This window comes from Drosophila subobscura, chromosome O (genome assembly GCF_008121235.1).
Source record: "Drosophila subobscura isolate 14011-0131.10 chromosome O, UCBerk_Dsub_1.0, whole genome shotgun sequence".
Classification (NCBI taxonomy): domain Eukaryota; kingdom Metazoa; phylum Arthropoda; class Insecta; order Diptera; family Drosophilidae; genus Drosophila; species Drosophila subobscura.
The window spans coordinates 8,269,805-8,289,696 of NC_048533.1; the positions used below are offsets into that span (position 1 = coordinate 8,269,805).

At 45.0% G+C, this 19,892-nt stretch overlaps 1 protein-coding gene across 15 annotated transcripts in view; it reads right to left on the minus strand.

Annotated features, from left to right (window-relative positions):
• Positions 1-755: 755 nt before the first annotated feature.
• Positions 756-19,892, minus strand: part of LOC117898295 (tight junction protein ZO-1) — a 99,661-nt gene continuing 80,524 nt past the window's right edge. For 3 of the 15 annotated variants that reach the window (XM_034807551.1, XM_034807553.1, XM_034807555.1), the window contains 12 exons: positions 16,255-16,424; positions 12,569-14,173; positions 11,910-12,504; positions 8,156-8,389; positions 7,305-7,918; positions 7,087-7,235; positions 6,919-7,018; positions 5,715-5,979; positions 5,354-5,651; positions 5,159-5,291; positions 1,705-3,971; positions 756-1,056 (listed from right to left, as the gene is read on the minus strand). In XM_034807551.1, coding sequence (XP_034663442.1) covers positions 833-1,056; positions 1,705-3,971; positions 5,159-5,291; positions 5,354-5,651; positions 5,715-5,979; positions 6,919-7,018; positions 7,087-7,235; positions 7,305-7,918; positions 8,156-8,389; positions 11,910-12,504; positions 12,569-14,173; positions 16,255-16,424 — 6,654 coding nt within the window. In that variant the 3' untranslated portion in view covers positions 756-832. Of the gene's footprint in view, positions 1,057-1,704; positions 3,972-5,154; positions 5,292-5,353; positions 5,652-5,714; positions 5,980-6,347; positions 6,700-6,918; positions 7,019-7,086; positions 7,236-7,304; positions 7,919-8,155; positions 8,390-8,512; positions 10,852-11,909; positions 12,505-12,568; positions 14,174-16,254; positions 16,427-19,255; positions 19,471-19,892 lie in introns of those variants that run through there. The other 12 variants (XM_034807559.1, XM_034807564.1, XM_034807562.1 and 9 more) reach the window with 10 other exon arrangements.

Below are 19,892 nucleotides of genomic sequence, written 5' to 3' on the forward strand. Positions count from 1 at the left end.
TTGACCATTTGAATGATGTAACCGTGCAGATCGGCTGCTGATAGTGGAGATATCGGTCAAACACGGCTAAGTCAGCAATGGAGAGAATTCAACTAAAAAAAAACACTTAATTTTATGAGATTTCATTTCTAATTGTTTTTCTTTTATTTATTCCCAAGCTTTCCACGTGTGTGTGTGTATATAATCTTTAATACAAAAATGTGTATAAATATTTGTATATTATATGTTTTGTTGTTCTGGTTATACAGGCGTGTGTGTATACGTTCTAAGGATATATCTACGATTTATAAATGTATATGGTATATGTTTGTATGGGTATAACTGCTGCATGCAATGTTTGCACACAATTAACAATTTGAATGCATTATAAATGGGGGTCGTGGGTCGAAACAATGTCAAATACATCATCAAAAAATGCATTAAAATTATGTAAATTTATAAAATACATAGTAATAAATCGCTTTAAAATATACAATCAAAATTAACTTCTAGTCGCTTTATACAGATATTTATCATTTGCATTCGATTGTGTTCGTGCTCGTATGTATTTCTAGCTCGATATTATTGTAGTATTTAGTTCAAAGGCAGAGCCAAACGATCACTTAAAGGCACAATTAACAGACAATATTAAATTAAATGAATTATTTTATAAGCAATGTCCCCCTCAAGTTTCAGTTTCCTCCTAGCCCTGGAATCGTGGCCTAAACCTACTGTTAGTATTTATGTATCTATTTACAATTGCGTTCGAGGGTGTGTTTTTGCTAAGTTGGTGTTCTGGTATGGATGAGTGGTTATGCTATGAAACTTAATGCAGCCCGAAGGCCGTAGCCGATTAGAAGTGATCCACCTTGACGGAGACCGTGTGGGCAGCAGCATTGCTGGGCAGATCAATGTTGTCCCACTCGGTGTGCAGGTTCTTCTCGCTGTCGGTCGCCTTCAGGGCCAGGCCCAGAGATGCTGTGCGTCCGGCACAGTGCGGTATATTGAGTGTAACCGGAACCATAAACTCAAGGCCCTGCGGCCCGCACATCACAAGGGGTGATAGCATCGTCTCACCTGCGCATTTCGGAAAATAATAAATTTGTTAATTATCGATCTGATAAGTTATGACATAGTTATGTATAGTGTGTGTGTGTGTGTGTGTGTGTGTAATTGGTATTGTATTTGATATTGCGTGTAAGTGTAAGTAAGTGAAGGCATAGACACATCAACACTCAATTCGTGGTAGAAAGATCTGTGGCAAGAGATACTATTTCAGTGCAATTATCAAGGGAGAAGGCAGAAAAAGAAGAAATTATAATTGAAATTGAAATAACTTTAGTGTGGAAACATCTACTTAAATATGTACAACTGTGTTAATAAATATGTAATGTGAAAGTTACATGCAAGCAAGTTGTTATTACCAATTAGTATTATTTTGAGGACTACAAACTATGGATTAAAGACTAACTACATTAAATATCCATTAAAATCACCATCCACCATAGAGAAAATTAAGCTTATCAAAAGATCAAATGTATATACAACGAATAAAAATCACAAATATGCTGCATTCAAAATGTTCGCAATCAAAACTCAAAGAGAGAAGACACGTGTGGATTTTGGATTGCTTTAGTGGGTAGGTAGGTGGTTGTGGTAGTGGTTTTGGTGGTTGTGGTGGTGGATGCATACAGTACGTAGGAGTAGAGTGTGTGTTAGACCAACCATTTTCCATGTCCAGCGGAGGTCCGCCGACGGCCTGTCCCAATCGCGGATCGCTCACTGTAAAGTAGATCTCCTGGCGCACTCCAGCGGGAATGGCTCCGGGCGGGATCTGCAGTGAGACATGCCACACCTTGTCGGCCAGGGTGCCACCATTGGAATCAAAGAATCCCCGCATGGTGCTCGGCTCTCGGGGCATACTGGGAAAGGGTCCGTTCGTGGACGAGGCAGCAGCTGGGGCGGATGTGGGCACGGGTCCGGCTATCGGCAGGGACATGCTGCTGCTGAAGGGAGTGCTCGTGGCATTCGGCGGGCCAACGGGCAGGCTGGCCTGCGAGGTGTACTGGGTCTCGATGGAGGTGCAGCTGTCCCCAATGGGAGAGCTGGGCGGAGGCGCTGTGCGCTTCAGTATATTCGAAATGTGGAAGGGAGCACGACCCGAGCGAGGTGTCAACGGATGGTTGGGAGCTGGTGGCGGGGCCAGGGCTGATACCGTGTCGGTCGCCTCGAACACATCATCGGACACATTCTGGGTCTCGTTCGCCAGCATGCCCTCATTGTGCTGGTTATGCTCAATGGCTGTCGCCTCCTCTGTGGCTTCCGCGGAGCTCTCTGCTTCGGCTTCAGCTTCGGCTTCGACTCCTGACGATTCCTTTTCATCCTCCTCGTCCTGGTCATGCTCTTCGATCTCATCTTCCACGAGTGGGGCTCTTGCTGCTGGGTTCTCTATGACCGTGTCCGAGGACTTTTGCAAGTCCGAACGACTCAGAGTCGAGTCCTCTGTGTGCTCCTCCGGCTGTGCATTGATCTCCACCTGCACCTGCTCCGTCTTGCCCTCCTTCTTCTCATCGGTCTCATTCTCGCGCGATTGCAGGATGCTCTCCTCGCGCGACTCATAGATGGGTGCCGGTCTGCCCACGTCTCTTTTGGACACATAAATGGGCTCTGCCATGCTGTCGAGGGCCTCGCGACGCGTCTGATAGATCTGATCCCTCAGCTGAGTGCGCGTCTTCAGGGCGCTCTCCTTGGCCTCCCGACGGCTCTGGTAAATGCTCTCCGAATTGGATCGCTCCGAGCGATCGTCCCGCTCCGACTGGCTGCTGCTCTGTGGACTGAACTCTCGCTCCATGTCCCGCTTTCCCTGACTGATGCGCTCCTGCATCTCCCGCTTCGACTGGTACAGATGATTGCGCTGCATTTCGCGCTGCATCTCGCGGCGGGACTGGTAGAGCGGCTCCTCCTCGGTCTGCTCGTTGGCTGCACCCGGATAAAACCGTCTGCGGGTCATCACCTCAGAGTTGGGCGCTCGCCTCTGGTCGGGCATCATGTAGGCTCCTTGTCGTGTCTGATAAATGTCTTGTGGATCCTGCTCGTAGCCTGTATTGACCATGGGTCGCCTGTTGGGCGGCTGGTTACCTCCTCGATCCGCTGTGGTGGTGCTGTGGCGACGCACAATCCTTCGGCCTCCGTTTCTGCCTCCCGCCGCTGCAGCTGCCGCAGCCTCCGCCTGCCTGCGCTCGAGATCGATGCACGCTCTATTCGCATACAGATCGTACTGATCGTACCCATAGCCATTATCCTGTGGATGTGGCATGCGCTGCCCTGTCCCTCCAATATTCCCATAGATATCCTCACTCTCCAGATTCTGATAGGTGCTGTTCATCATCTCCTGCTGCTGCTGCTGCTGCGGTGGATAGTGCCCCGCGTAATAAGGATCCTGATGGTGAGGTGGCATCATGCCACGACGTGATTGCTCCTCGAACCCAGCCGGATAGGTGGGGAATTCATCTGGATAGTAGGGCCTCTGTACACCCCTCTCCAGCATCGATTGCTGTCGCCGCAATCCCTTGGGCTTCCGTTCTGGCTCCACCATGCTGTTCATTCTCCTCAGTGGCCGCGTGGTCTTCAGCAGGGCATTCTTCAGTGCCGCTAAAGGACTCTTTAGCACGGATTTCTTCTTCTTGTGCGGCGGCAATGGCGGCGGTGCCATGGGCATCTCCATGCCATGATCATCGTAATACTGCTGTTGCGGAGGATACTGCTGGGAATGGGGATGCTGCTGCTGCTGCTGTCGGGGCTGACTGTGGCCTCTGCTCGTTCCATAGTGGCTATAATAGTTGGGATCTTGGGCATGTGGTGGCCTCTCATGGGGATAGCGTGGCGCTGATCGGGATCTTTGCATGGAATGACCACCCACCGACTGTGGGTGCGGTGCTGGCGGCGGCATGGCATAGTAATCATCGTATCGCTCATCGTACGGCTCCATTTCGCTAAAGGTATTTTTTATATGATTTTTTTTGTTGGTTAGCAGTGTTTTTTTTTTTTTTTTTTTTGGTAAGGAGGAGTTTGGATAAAAGAGCTCAAATGGAATTGAAAGAATCAAGGAATCGAAGGAAGATCGATTAACAGACATTGGGGAACAGACTTTAATAATCCTAGAACATTGCTGTCTGCTGTTAAACGCGTTTAATTCCTGCAAAAAGTTTCGCCAAAAGACACACAAGCGCATATTTTTGATACATTTTGTACATCTATGTGAATAGATCCTTAGAATCGTTATAATACAAGTTTATACTTTGCAAATTAACCAAAACTGTAGATAATAAAAGGAATACCAGTAACCAATTGTAATTCAAACGTTTAAGTTTAAGTAAATTTGTTTGTTAGTTAAGTTTTTTTTTGTTTGTAACCCAAACACCGCAGTTAAAATCAACGTTCAGATACCCGTAGAAACGTATTGAGAGTAGACATACGAGTACTATATTCAAAGAAAAACATCAGCTAAAAAGCATGATCCATAAAGTATATAATAGATAAATTCCAGATCAAGTTTTGAGAGTAGAGAAATATTTGGATACGAATAACTGTAAGAAGTTAACCCGAAAAATGTTTTATTTTCGTTTGAATTTGTTTTTTTTTTGGCGTGAAGCGCTTTCAATTTGTTTTCTTAATTGTTTGGAAATTTTGTTAAGCTTTTTGTGGTTGGTTTGGTTAATTAATAATTTTGGTTATTGCAAAATACAATAATTATTTTGGATTTTTGTACGATGTAATATATGCGATTGTTGTGCGTTTTTTGGTGTGAAATTTTTGTTTTGCATCGAATATCGTATGTGAATGACCAGCAACCGCATGAAATATGAAATATATTGGCAGAATGATTGTTTGACTGATTGATTCGACTGATTGGCTGACTGACTGACAGATTGACTGATTGTTTGTTTGTTGTAAATTACAAAAATGGCATATAACAAAAATATAAAACATTTTTCGTTAACACAAATGTTGAAAATTGAAGCAGGATTTCAAAAAAGAGAGAGAAATTTGTTCTGTATGTTTTTGTGTGTGTGGTTTTTTAGGGTGTTGATTTGGTGGACCTTCTCAAAGAATGTTTGTTTGGGTTGTTGGGGATATCAGAGGGGATGGGCAATGACTAGTAGATGCTCTCTCCACTCACCTCATATTGTGATGGTGCCCTGCGGTGGCGCCGATTTGCGGCTTACGATACAGCTCAAAGGCGGAACCACGCTGCTCCCGACTTCCGGCCAGATCCAGGGCATGTCGTTCGGGTGTGTGCGGTGGCAGGTTTCCTGTAGATTACATAAATATACATATTTAAATGTGCACAATTGGAGCATTGCTGTAAGCTCACCTATGGGCGGTGGCATGCCACGATGTGGTGCTATGTACGGGCCCGTTCCGCTGCCTCCATTGTAATGATGACTGTTCCCATTATAGCCATTGGCCGGCGGATACGGCTGCGGTGGTGGCGCCTGCCCGTAGTTGCCATTGCTGCCGCCATAGGTGGGCTGCTGCTGTGCCTGCTGCTGCTGCTGCTGTTGCATGTGTCCATTGCTGGGCGAGCCCGGTGTCGCCTGCTGTCCATAATGGTGGTGCGATGGTGTTGGCGGATAGTAGAAGCCATTGGGGGAACGTGGCGAACCAGAGTCCTGGAATGCAATCAAAACATTAGCCAAACAATCAGAGGAGCCTCAGCCTTCAGTTTTACTTACGCCGTTCTCCCAGGGTGTGGTGCCACCGCTGCCACTGCTGCCACCGCTCTGCACGGGCGGACGATAGTTCTTCGGCTTTGGTGGCGGCACTGGCTTGAAGGGTCCACTGCCATTGCTGCTCGGCGTACCGCTGCCGTTCATCTGTCCACCCGGTGTCTGGCCATTGGTCACAGTCGGTGGTGGCACCCCCACTCCGCCATGCTGCGGCGGCGGCACACTCTTCGGCAGTTTGCTGTAGTCCGCTTGAGAAACGGAATTGTTCCGACTGCAGTGGTTTTTCGGATGGTGTTGCGTGTTGTGTGGTTGTGGTTGAGGTTGTGTGTGGATGGGTGATTGCATTATGGGGGGACAAGTGTCGTACAAAAACATTTGATGAGCACAAAACATAAGCAAGAAAGAGAAAAAGAATTTCACATAATTATAAGGACATGTGTGTGTTACAATATGTTTCAAATGTAATATGCAGAGGGGTCTATTTGGCATACAAAACTCTTAGATTACGAGTATATTCATTATTTATTGCACTTTCTGGGTTCAGGGTTTTATGTACATAAGAAAATAGGCAGAATTTGGTTTGGTTTTGGGATAAATCAGCTATAAATTCTCAAAAAAGAAAAACATAATTCTAAATAGGTTGGAATTTCATTTGGTGCATTTTCGTTATCGTTTTTCTTTTCAGACGAGCGTGTCGTAGGCGGACACACTGGACAACAGGGCTGGTGGTGGCATCATGGAAGCATGCAGACGTGGCGCAGCTATGGGTCGCCGATCGTAGCCTCCTCCTTTCGAGGACAGACGCAAACGATGGCTGCTGATTTGCTGCTGATTCAGCTGAAGGGCACAGGGCAGCGGCAGATTCAGAGGCAAATGCTGGGGCAGTGGCAGGGGCCTGGGAAAAGGCGCAGGCGAGAGCTTGGACGAGGTGGGTGAGAGCGAGTGCATTAAATGCAAATGGTGCAAATGGGGCACATGTAAATGATAGCGTCTAATGGGACATGACACATATTATAAATATATTTATACAGAGATAGAGAGAGAAGAAGATACAAACGCAATCGAGAAATGCATGCGAAAGTGAAACGAAACACCAACGGAGCAGGAGAGAGAGAAAGTAAAGAGTTTCTTTATATTACAACCGAGTCAAGGGCTATATACACAGACTCCCAAGAGCGGATAAATGTCCCAGGATAATCCCAAACATTACCTGTATTTGCCGTAATCCGTTTTGGTCTCCACCAAAGGCTTGCGGGGACTACCTTCCAGCCCCAAATTCGAGGGTCGCTGTGGTGTGCCATTGCGTGGATCTATAAGAAAAATCAAAGTTCCATCGGTTAGATCAGAGTTGAAAGATTTAACGGTTTGTTAGACTTGCCTATATTACGGGACGCATTCATTTCATGATAATGAGGTCTGCCTGGACTGCTCTGGCGATTCAGATCGTTGGCACCTCCAAAGCTGCGGTGATCGTGAGGTGTGCGGCCATAATCATGCGATTGGCCAACAGGCGGCAAGGGACGACCACTAAAAAATGGCAACAAATGATTACAATTACTTAATTGTTGATTAAATCAAAGATTGTCTCTGACTTACCTTGCATTTGGCACTGATTTGAGATCGTCGGGCGCATTGGGACCCAATCTGCCCAGGTTCTGCATTGCCATCTGCGTATTGTTGTACGAATCGTAGCTGGACACACTGTCATAGGTGGAGGCACCACCACCGTTGGCTTTCAGCTGGGCGGGACTGCCCATGGCCGCGTTCATGCGTGCCTGTCGCTCCAAAGAGGCTTGGTGCTGCTGCTGCTGTTGTTGTTGCTGCTGGCGTTCAATGGTATCGGCAGTGGACCCAGATCCGACCAGGGCATTGCGGGTTATGTACTCCGCCTGGACATCGTCCTGGACCACTGGCTTGCCGAACAGACGCTCCTGTGCGGATCGGCCCAGAGTGCCGCCCGAGCTGCCATTGCGCGATGAGGAGCCCGAAGTGTTTAGTGGAAGATCTCCGGGCTTGGACTGACGATCGATGCGTGGTGGCAGATCGGGTGCATTGATGCCATAGAGGGACTGTGGTCTTGCTGTGGCAGGATCTCCTCCTGGCTGCTGCTGCTGCTGTGGCACACTGGTGCCGTAGATCGCGTACTTGCTGGCATCAACTGTTTGGCGTCGATTGGCTGGGTTCCCTGGAACACCATGATCGTAGGGTACCTGCGTTGGAGAACGGTGCAATCACCAGTGCATTTCGTGTGGATTGAAGATTGAAGGGTTGCGAAATAGATTAGATACTGAGAAACGGATCTTTGATGGTATTAGAGATTGGGCGCTTGAAAAACTCGAGATGTTCTTTGGTTTCTTCTGTTTCTGATCGTTTTTTTGTGGTTTTAGTGGAAGCGCATGCTTGAACTGATTGGTTGTATCTGTTTGTCTTTTTTTGTGGCCTCTTACCGTATATGGAGGTGGTAGTCCTTCACCAATTATGTCTCTATCCCTATCCAAGTTATCCTGATTAGTGGCAATCGATGGATCTGAGCTCGCTTTCACCAACTGCGGCAAATTGCCAAGCGACAATGATGCGGATGGGCCCGGACTCAGTTCCAAATCAGATTCGGGACTTGATGCATACGATAGACGGGATGTGGTCATGGGGAATAGGAAATCATCGGAGAGGGATTCTACGGGCTGGGGTTTTGTTCGTTTCGGGATGTGATTTTGTTTTTTGAGGTTCGTTTGGTTAGGCGCAAATTTGTTGGCAGTAAGTTATAAATATTTTAGCAATAAAAATTGTTGTAATTTTTTGGTATTGAATTTAACGCGTTGAGAGAGCAACCAAAACATTTGGTATTTTTTTTGGTATTTTGGTATTTGATAAAACGCAAGAACAGCAACAAGAAACGTTGATGAAACATAACAGATTATGCGATTGATTGATTGAGAGACGATTGATTGCGTTCGATTGCCAAGCATTTGGTTTGTTTGTAGATGTGTGTGTGAGTGTGTGTGGACGAACACAAGATATTTTTGGGATAGAGTATTTTTTGTTGTTGGTATATTTTTGGTTTTGATTTCGATTTTAGTTGGTTTGGACGAGGACATTTTTGATTATTTGTCGTGTGGTTTAATATATGCATCGAGTTTTACGGGATGATTAAGCGGGAAATGACCATGATGATGTAGTATATTTTTTGGTATTTTTGTGGTATTTTTTGATATGTAAATAAAAGAAACAAATGAAAACGAAAAACATTTAGTTAGCAACTTTATCGAAAAAAATATAGTGCAAAAATGTGTAAATGGACATTTTTGCAGATATATGTAGACCTAGGCTAAAATATATAAAATTTTTAATTTGGGAGAATAATTTTTGTGGATATTGATGGAGAGTTTGTGGTAGAGATGAAAAACTGTCATTCTTTGGGTGAGAAATTAGGGGAAAATGAAACGAGTATGGTATTTAAAAGTATATTGAAAAAACAAACGAGTAATAAATACAGCGAGAGACATTCAAAACTCCCAACGAGTACTTCGAAGAATAAATGCAACGAAAATTTCATGGAGTATTCGTTTTACGTTTTTCTAAACATTTTTCAAGCAATTCATCCCATGGAATGACAATTTCTGGACTCTTCTCTCCACAGGCTTCATAATATTAATGATCTCTCCACATGCATTTAGTCACACAAATAGTTAATGTATGTACAAAATACATTAGGGAATAGCGAGCAGAGGTGGTTACACACAAATCATGGTAGTGAATGTTGGGGGCAAACCTTATGAATAATTTAGTATTAACAGCTACATGCAATAATTACAAAGAAATTACGAGGATAGACAGAGATTCTACGTTCAGTTGAAAAGCCAGTGCCGCAACGAGAATGATTTCAGACATTCATTAGGGGGAGAAGTTTTTCCTCCAAACTTTTCAACTAAATTAACACCGATTCTCATGCAATGCATTCGTTACTTTGGCCAACATTGTTGTTGGAATCAGCATTATTATGAGCATTATTATTATTATTATTATTGTTATAGTTATTAATATTATTGCTGTTGCTGCTGTTGTTGTTCTGATTGTTGTTATGGTTGCTGCTACTGCTAGAATTGTTCAAACTGGCAATTTGATTGGTGAGGTTATTGAAGGCCAAGCTAAAGTTTCTAGCATCCTCACATCCCCCATCGTCATCATCGACCAAAGTGCCATCGCTGCCGACCTCATCATTCCCATTCCCATTGCCATTCCCCAGGAGATTGCTAACAGAACTGGAGGATGTGGGGTAACAGCCGGCACCACCATAGTTGCTCCGTGGATTGCCGCTTAACAGTCGCTGCTGTGGCTTGGCCATAGGCGCCCTCTTGCCCACCACCACATTGCTGTCGAGGACAGACGATGGCTGCTGCTGCTGCTGCTCCAGCTTGAGGTTGCTGTTCTTGTTTTTCTCTAGGAGATTCAGACTCGAATCGAAGACATTCTTCTGCAGCAGCTCGTGGTAGTAGTAGGGCGTGCTGCGGCGCTCAATGACGGCACCAGGTCGCAGGCCATAGCGGTTGACTGGAGTCGGTGTCGGAGCTGGAATCGTGGTCGGAGCATATCCCATCGATTGGGCCGTGCTCCCGCTTCCGCCGCTGCCATTCAGATGCAGATTCATATTCGAGCTGGACCGGTGGTAGTCATGCTGCGGTGTGGCAAAGCTATTGCTTAAGAGATTCGGCTGTGAGCTGTGATACTGGGAGCCAGCAATGTCCCCATCTGTGGGGTTACCCTCCACCTGCATCAGTGAGCCGCCACCGATGATGGGAGCTGCCGGGTGGGCGGCAGCTAGGCCGCTGGGCATCGAGGAGGAGGGCTTGATGATGGGCACCATGGTGTAGGACTTGCGATTGAAAGGCTTCTCTGCCAGACTCTGGCTGTGCTGTCCCTGGTACACCCTCGTGGGTTCAAATCCTACTGGCGGAGGCCGTGGCGGAGGAGGGGTCTGGCACTGGCTACGGCACTGGGAGAAGCTGCTGGGGGAACTTCGACGGATCGTATTCTGGCTATAGCGCGGCACAGAGGTCGAAGTCGATGTGGAGGTGCGGCAGCAGGCAAATTTGCAAGGCTGGGCAATATAGGGAGGGAACAACATTTCGGTTGGGGAATCGGGGAACTGTTATGCCGAGATAATGTATGGTTCCAGAAACAGACAGAACGATCACGGGCACGCATGGGTTTGTATGTGAGAGTGAGTGTAGAGTGTGTGTGTGTACGGGTGTAGTTTTAAAGAACGGAAAAAAAACATTTGAAAAAGTAAAAATTAGAATATTGACCATAACCAGTTGTAGAAAATTATAGAGTTATAGTAGAATTTGTTTTGTAAATTAGTTCAAGAATTACTACAATAAATCATTAATGTTTGTATTATAAAATAGAGAAGTGTCTGGGGTGGGATAGAGTTCTTCTAGGTTGGTCTAGTAATTTAATATTTTTGTAAACAGTTTTTTCTAAATTATATTCTAATCGTGCTTTGCTAGATTTCTACTTATAAGATATCATTCTTTTAGGTTTAAGTACTTCAATGGAAAGGTTTGGGTAATATTTTAGATCTGTCAAGTATATTAAGCTGTAGGTAGTATAAGTTTAAAATCGATGCGTTAAATATCTAATATATAGTCTTCAATGGTCTAACAATCTTCGAAATATTCTCAATCTTGATTTGATTAAACACCCAAAACACCAATAGCAACCGTGTGTGAGCTCCTATTAAACAAAAACCGGATAACAAAATACATGTCTTGTGCATGACTCGCCACATTGTTACTCGATTCGAATGTCGCCGTAAGGGGTTGTTTCTCGTATTTTTTTGTCTTAGAAATTGTTTCCATTTCATGAAATCTACTCTTGCACTCTTTTAGACTGCTCTGTCTTATTTCTCTTTCCCAGTCTGATTTACAGGTGGAGTTTCCTGAAGTCCAACGCATATTTAATTTTACCTTTTATCCCAACTATCATCAAAAGTCTCACTTCCCATCACCTCTTTAGTTGTGGGACAGTTAAGACATTGTTAAGGTAAAAGCTAATGAAGTTATCAAATCGAGTCACGACATCGACAGATCAGACTTAAACACTAACTACAACACTAAACAACACGGAGACAACAACTAGAGTGAAACTACAACTAGAACTAAACTTAGGAGTGTAATATGCTGTTCTGCTGTGAAGACTCACCTTAGACTCGGACATCCAGACGGCACCGCTTTGCTGCAGATCGATCGAGTCGCGTAGCTTGCGATACCACGACTCCTCATCGTTCAGCACAATCTGAGTGCTGAAGATGTGCGACCAGACGCGCTCCAGCTTCTGGCACTGCTCCAGCAGCTTCTTGGAGCTCTTGTGGGCGGCCTTGGGCAGGCCGTGGCGCAGCTGCTTGATGACATGCTTGCTGTCGGTCTTCAGGAATATGACCACGGGATAGAATTGTGCATAATTGAGACGATCGACGGCATTCGGAGTGATGTCCAGCAGGGCATGCTTGCCGCGATCCATCACATCGCGTATATTCGAGAGCCGCACAATGCGGCACTTGCCGCTGGTGGCGGACTTGTCGTCGTCCTGCAGCGGTGTGGAGAACTTGTCGGGGAAATCCTTGGCCAGACGCTCCCTGGCCAGATCGGAGACGGGGCCAAAGAGTACGACGGGGCGCACAAATCCAGGATGTCGGAGCACCACACGTTCGTAGGCGGGGAACTTGGAAATACTGTCGGAGAAGACCACATCGTCCCAGTTCTCGCGGGAAAGACTCTTCGAGCGGCGATGAGTGGATCTAGAGGACAGAAAAAACCAATTAAATTCTGGCGGGGGATAAAGTAAATTATAGAAAATTTTACCGTCGTCGTCGGAAGAAATTGCCACGTGATTCGTTCGCATTCATCTCCTTTTTGGTGGCATTAAACTGCGCCGTGGCCAGCTCTTCGGCCCTCGATTTATTGGGTATCACACCGCGCTGCATCTCCTGGTGACCTCTGCCTATCTTGAGAACCTGCCAGGAGCCAACCACTCCATTGTGGAGCGTGTCAATCACTCGGAATACGTCGCCCGCTTTGAAAGCCATCTCGCCTTTGGAAGGATTATCGCAGTGGAAGTGGGTCTTGATGTGGAACGAGTCGCCGCGCTGATTTGTGACCACCTCGTCGTACTCCTCCTTGCAGTACTGCACAATCAGATCGATGCGATCCTGCAGACTGAGCAGGAAGAGCACAGCCTCCTCGCGGGTCACACCATTCATGTCCATGTCGTTCACCTTGAGGATCTTGTCGCCGGGCATCAGACCCTGCAGGGATGCGGGTGATCCCGGCTGTACAGCTGTCACAAAGATGCCTGCCTCGTTGCCGCCGGTGAGACGTATGCCCACACTGCCCTCCTTCTGGAATGAGATGAATCGTGGCTCGGCGCTCTGGCGCTCCTCGTAGAGCTGTCGCCTCGAGCTGTAAAAGTCCTCCTGGGCTGCACCGCCACTGGTGCCGCGTGGTGGCGGCGGACGTGGCGGTTCTTCCACGCCACTCCGGCCCCTGCCCCCATTGGTAGGGCTGACGGGTCGGTCCAGCTGCTGCAGGGACACTCCATCCATTAGGGGTCCTCGGGAGCGGCCACGCGGCGTGAGATTGCTCTTCTCCTCGTTGAGGACGCCGTTGCCATTGAGGCTGGGTCCGTTCGAAGTGCGTGTCGGGGGCTGCACATAGAGATTCTGGGACGAGTAGCTGGCCCCGCCCGGCAGATAGGCATCCTCCAGGTTGTTGCTGCAGCCAGAGACCTGAGCCTGGTGGCTCGCATAGATGTTGCTGCTGGTCTGCTGGTGGTGGCCCGAATTGTTCAGATTCATTTGGCTAACGGCCGCCTGGTTGGTGATGTCGCGCAGCACCACGAGATTGAGGCGCTCCTTGCAGCCGTCGATGATCTTTTTGGCCTCCTTGAGGCTCATCGTGTCCCCGCAGTTGGTGTTGTGGATGCGCGTAATAATGTCGCCCTCCTGCAGACTGTAGCCATTGGCGTTCAGCTGCTCCCGAGCCTTCGAGGAGATCTCCTTGACGAACAGCCGACAGCCCAGAACCACTCCGTAGTCGTCCTTCTTGTTGCCCTTAGTGAGGGTGACCTTGATCGGCTGCCCCCCGCTGGCATTCTGCACCAGCGAGGAGTTCAGGGAGTTGGGCTGACTCAGGCTGGACATGACAGCGCCGCTCGGCTGACCACCACCAGGCAGGACTCCTACGCCATTGCCATTGGCCACCAGCTGCCCCACGGAGCTGAGGCTGTGAGAATGCTGGTGCTGGTGCTGCACGCCTCCGGGGAGACCCGTGTTGACTGTGTTCAGCGGCACGCGTCTCTTCACCACCAGTGTCACTGTGTTGCCACTGTCCCGAAGCACCTGCACCGCTGTGGCATACTCCACATTCTCCAGGGAGACGCCATTCACCGAAATGATGCGATCGTTGACTCTGAAAAGGGGGAGGGTATAGAAGATTCGTTAGTATCTGGTATATGGATTGCATTGTCACAGCTCTGGGCATGGTAATTGCTGGGTACAGAGATCTTATGCTGCTCGTAAACCTCGCTCTAATGGCCAAATCGTGACCGACACAACAGAGAGAACAGGGAGAGTGAGATACAGGTTTCTGGCCACCAACACGGTCCAACATCATACCACAAGCCACATACCATAGAGACCATATGCAGGTCATTAAGCAGCAACGACCTTGTCCATTTTACACTGTCATTAGACATGCAGCCATAATTAACAACAACAAATCTACACTGAGCGAAAGTAGAATATTTTGTGTACCTGAGAACATGTTTTGGGATCGAGTTGAAGGAGAAGATCTTCCATTCTACCAAACAATATAGAATATTATATTTAAATCCTCTTGGAAATGATTTTTTCTCAGTGCATCTGCAGTACAGTAGCCACAGCTAATGCCACAGAATGTTGTGGATCATTGAATCGGCAAACCAATCTCCTCAAAGCAGCAGGTAAAGATCTGACTTGAATCTTAAACTCTGTCTCGAGACGTGTCTCGAGAAAACTCAAAGTGAAATTCAGGTTAGACATGGATTGAAGTCATACGCTAATAAACAGGAACAGACAATCGTCTATGACTAGACGGACTAGAAGTGGAAGTAGAAGTAACACAGAGAGAGAATCAAATGTCTGACTTGCTAAGCGGCTTCCGAATGTTTTTCTATGGAAGATACCCCGAACAATAACATACCGTTCTTGGAACGGCACACAAGAAAAAGTAATAGCACAAATAGCACATGACGAATTAATGACAAAAATGTTATAGATACAGATACCAGATACCAGATGGAGATGGAGAAAAGTGTTCTCTCTCGGTGTTTGCTATTGCCAGACAAAGTGGTTAATAATTTCCATCATTAAATTGCATGTCTCGAGGCGAAACATAACCATAATTAAGTTGTCCACAAGTGCAGAAAGAAGTGAGGCACTAAAACCAGTGAATTGGAGTGGAGGAAATATGTGCCGCGTTTTACTTTCGGTTTGGAACCATTGAGTCTGGCCTGGCTCTGGCTATGGCTCTGGCTGTGGCTCTGGCTGTGGCTCTCCACTGAGCGGCTTAACAATTAAGCTGTGCAAAAATGCGGCAAATGTGGCTTGGAATGGTCTTGCTCTGAGTTTTAGTCTTCGTCGTGGGGTTTGGGAAAACACAGCTAACAGTGAAACATGGGGCGTAATGAACCCCACCACCATCACATGCTTTCCGGCAAGGTCTGATCTGGTCTGGGCCTAATTTAACAAATATTTTTCCAGGCCAGCAGCCAGCGGGTTTTTCCTTTTGAAAATGTTTGCGGCAGGTAAGCCAGAAATTGTTCTCAAACTGTCTGTCTGTTTGCCGGCCTGTCTGTCGGTGTAAATAGTTTCTTTGGAAAAAAGATTATGACAAGTTTTTAATCACGAAGCGAAGTAGAAGGGCCAGGCCGGTGCTCGGATCAGGTCTGCGGCATGTTGTCTCGACTATTGAAAAACGCTTTGGAATTTTTATTATCAACAAGAAAAACAGCTACAGACGAGACCGAGAGACCTGAGAGTTTGGGGACAAACAGAGACCTTAAGCACAGAGCAGCTGTCGAGCAGTCGCGCTGTCGAGGCGTTGGTTTAATTATATATTATATTTTTTTTTGGTGGGGCCCTCTGGCTACGTGAGTTGAAGGAGTGGCAAGAGGTTCGGTTCTAAGCTGAAGATTAACGATGTCAGAGATGTGATGGTTTGTCAATTGAGCCAAGAGAGCGTGTCCAGAATTTTGAAATGCTCATTAAGCAACGAGAGGGTGGGGGTGGGGTCACTTGTGGCCATAGGAAATGCTTAGTCTGCAGTTTATTTGTTGATCAACCTGCAGAACATGCGGGGCACATTCAAGACTCATGTCAGAGCAACAATTAGTTTCCTGCTGTCTTTCTTTAAATGCATTCAAAAAGAGACTCAAAGAGGGGGTCAGTTGTGTCTAGTCACTGGATAAATATGGGATGTACATAGCCACTATCCTTGGGAGGAGTACTTACTGCAAACGATCCTCGGCGGGGCCACCTTTGAGCACATCGCTCACAGCTATCGAGGGATCACCGTTGGCAAAATGGGGATTATCACGTCCACCGGAAACGGCAATGCCAAAGCCATAGCCAGGGACTCGGGTCACCGAAACAGTGTGATATTCCCATGTGGTGCGATCACCCTGGAAAACAAGAAATAATGGAAAATATGAATAAAAAGAGTACACAAAAATGCAAAAGAAATCAGTTGAATGGTTTCCCAATTTATTTCAATATATTTTAATTGGAATTTGTTAAGGAATGATGGATGCATATCCAAGCGGAAATGCACATGTGACTTCCGTTTTTCAACGACCTGTTGCCCATCCCAAAGGGCCCCCTCCCCATTCCCCGCCCTCATCCACGCACTCAAACAGAACAACGATTTTATGCCCCACAGGTTCCATCCACCAGTAGCAGCCAATGGAATGGGTATGGGCGTAAAAGGGGTAGATAATACCCATAAAATATATAAATAAAAGTAGATAAAAGCGGATGTAGTAGCGCTGTTTGTTTTCTGTTTATGCATTTGCTGAGACTCTCTTTGGAATTGTTTTGTATTTTTACACATTTTTGTGTGTTCCTCTGCATTGGACAAAAGGTTAAACTGCTCGTAAATAAAGACGCGAATGATTTGTTTATGGTATTGATTTTTATTTGAAAATTCTATGAATGAAAAGCTAAAGCCCAAACACGAGAGTGTTTACTGATTGTGTGAGTTTTTTGTGAAAGAGTGCGAGAGTTATGAATGAAAATAAAAGAACTGATATGCAGATTGAATGAATAAGGGAGTATTCATGTGGAATAAACGCAAATAATGAATGGAAATGTAAATTAAACGAATCATTTATATTAATAGCATACAGCTTGAATCGGGTAAGAACTTTGGTTGATATTCATTGATTCTTTCATTCTTTATCTTTTAATGAAAATTAAATCCAAGCCCTAAAAGTAAAAAGGGTTGTTGCTTGGGGGATCATATCATATCTTATCTAATCTTTTGAGTATTTTAATTAAATTTTATGAGGAAAACACACAATAGATTGCATGGCCATGGACAAACATTTGTATTTCCAATTCCTTTAAACATATTTTTATTTTAAAAACCCACTTCCACTTTCAACTGTTGAATCCCTTCAACAATACTCCTTTCAGTGTTGACTAACGTTGTAATTGAATGACGTACAGCCTGGCATTAAACACTTGTTTGATTGGAATTCATTTACTCGTTCCACATACAACAATTTCAGCAATTCTACGCCACATTGGCGCACCCCACCTGAAATTACAACTTCATATGGGGTTCGACATCATTTGCCCTCACAGCAGGTGCCATGAGGCAGGGCGGAAACCATACAGAAATATCTACAGCCCCCCGCCTGTTAAACTCAATTGAGAGATCTCTCAACCATTACACAAATCCAATATAAAACGAAAAAGTAAATCAATTAAATACAAATCCCAATTCGAGAGTTGTTTCCAAATAATCCTCCTCCTGCACTGCTACATGGCATGCATTCAGCATGATTCACTTGAATCCGTGGCACTACCACTTCATGCCTGCCCCTTGCAATCAATTTCGAATCTGTCATTCAGGCAGCCAATCCCCTAAAAAAATCGACCAAAAAATAAAGCAAAAAGCCTGGGTCCCAGGTGGGCGCCTGAAAAATAATAATAATAACAGACGCATCCAATTTCAAAATTTTGGTAGAGAAGCGTAGCATTTCATGTGTGGGCCGCCAGACGAAAGACGCACGGCTCTACACAAACACAAAAAAACTACTAACAAAAATAATAAACAATAAACGAAATTAACTAACAAAAAGCTGTGTTGGTCGCGTGGGCTCTACCAGTTGGAACGGGGTTTATAAATATTTAAAACATTTATATAGCTGCGTATATTTTAGTTGCAGTCTCGAAAGAGTCTCGCTCCCCATCTGTTGCAGGTGTAGCACTGGGATGGATGGCATGCATCCATGAATTTGCATCAGACTGCTGCCTGACTCCACATCTGTTCCGTGGAGAAGATTTTCCAAAATACGAGTATTTTTTTTCTTTTTGGTTATGCTTCGTTGAGAGAAATACATACAAAAACCAACATGAAAAAGAAGATTTATGAACGATTTTGACCGAGTTTTTGGGTGCATTTTGGTGTGGGGGCGGCGGCGGTAAAATTATAATTAACTTAATTGCAAGTGAAATTAGTTGGAAATATAATGGGGTACACACACAGGCAAAAACTTTCTTTGCGGAGTTCCAGGGGTATAGAGAGAAGGGTGGGTACCCATACGAGTAGACATATTCATAATTAATCTTGTCATACGATGTGCACAGAGAGAGCGCTTCTTTTTTTGGGAGGAGGAAGAGTTTCCTGTATAATCAAGCCTATAGAATCGCGCTAACTTGGGGAAACTTTGAACAAATTATGTAAGAAACAACTTTTGAACATTAGAAAAATTATATTTTTTAAAGAAGTTTCCTGTTAGACTGTAGTCTGAGTTCGATTACAATAAACCCCTTTAAAATATGAGAACTAGAGAAAGAAATACTTGGTCTGTTCGAGTATTTGTACTTGGAAGTACATTAAGCGAAACTTCTGTCTCTGTGCCTTAAGCTTAAGGCCTAAGAGAACTTCGAGAAAGCCAAACTCTGCTTGAAGAAATCTCTTGGAAGTTTTGTGTAAGAAGTTTCCCGTGTATTATCTCATAATAAACCACAATCCCATGCCCATAATAACCTTGACTCCCTGCCAGCATTCCCGAGACCTCAACTTGTGTAAAGCAACCTTCGTCTACCGCATCTAAAGCATTCATCAGATGTTTTATCTACATAGTTGTGCTGTTGGGCTCATCGTCATAGTTTAAGTCACAGGCCCTAAGATTTATTATCCATTTTATACACACACCCCTGGCATTTAATGGCGTTTAATTATAAGGAAAAATAAGTTGTTGTGCTCTTGCTTTTGTATGCTTACCACCAACATGTTGTTTGGAACATAATCCGGAAATTTCATTTTTTTAATGAAAATGAAAAGTGTTTCTCCACACACACACAATTAACGAATGGAACTTTGAACGAATCAAAGTAACTTAATTTAAGCACTTAATTGGCATTGCGCGTATGGCTTATTCGTATTTATAGAGAGTGTAATATTATTTTTGTTTCATTTGTTGACTTTTTGCAGCGAAGCTGGAATCACAACAAGGCACACAAAATAAAACATATGTCGAGGGTATTATCCACAAGAAACGAGGGGGCAAAATAAAAGAGAAATATGAATACATATTCAAAGGTTTTTGTTTTTCTAGCGATAATAAAGTTTCTGTGAGAGGCAACCGGCGGGCGAAAGGCTGATGTCACTTTCAATTGTTAACACGAGAGAGCACATGAATAATGTGGTGTTTGCTTAACAATGTACATACAATGTACATATGTATATTCGTAGTTTTTTTATACAATTAAATATGAAAAATCCCGTAGATTGATTGCACTGACACTGAGATGGTGATTTATAAATATACACAAATATTTTATTGAATTTTACTTTGTTAGAAGTTACTTTGCAATACGGACTTCTTTTTTAATTAGGTTTTAAAATTTTCTTAGATTAT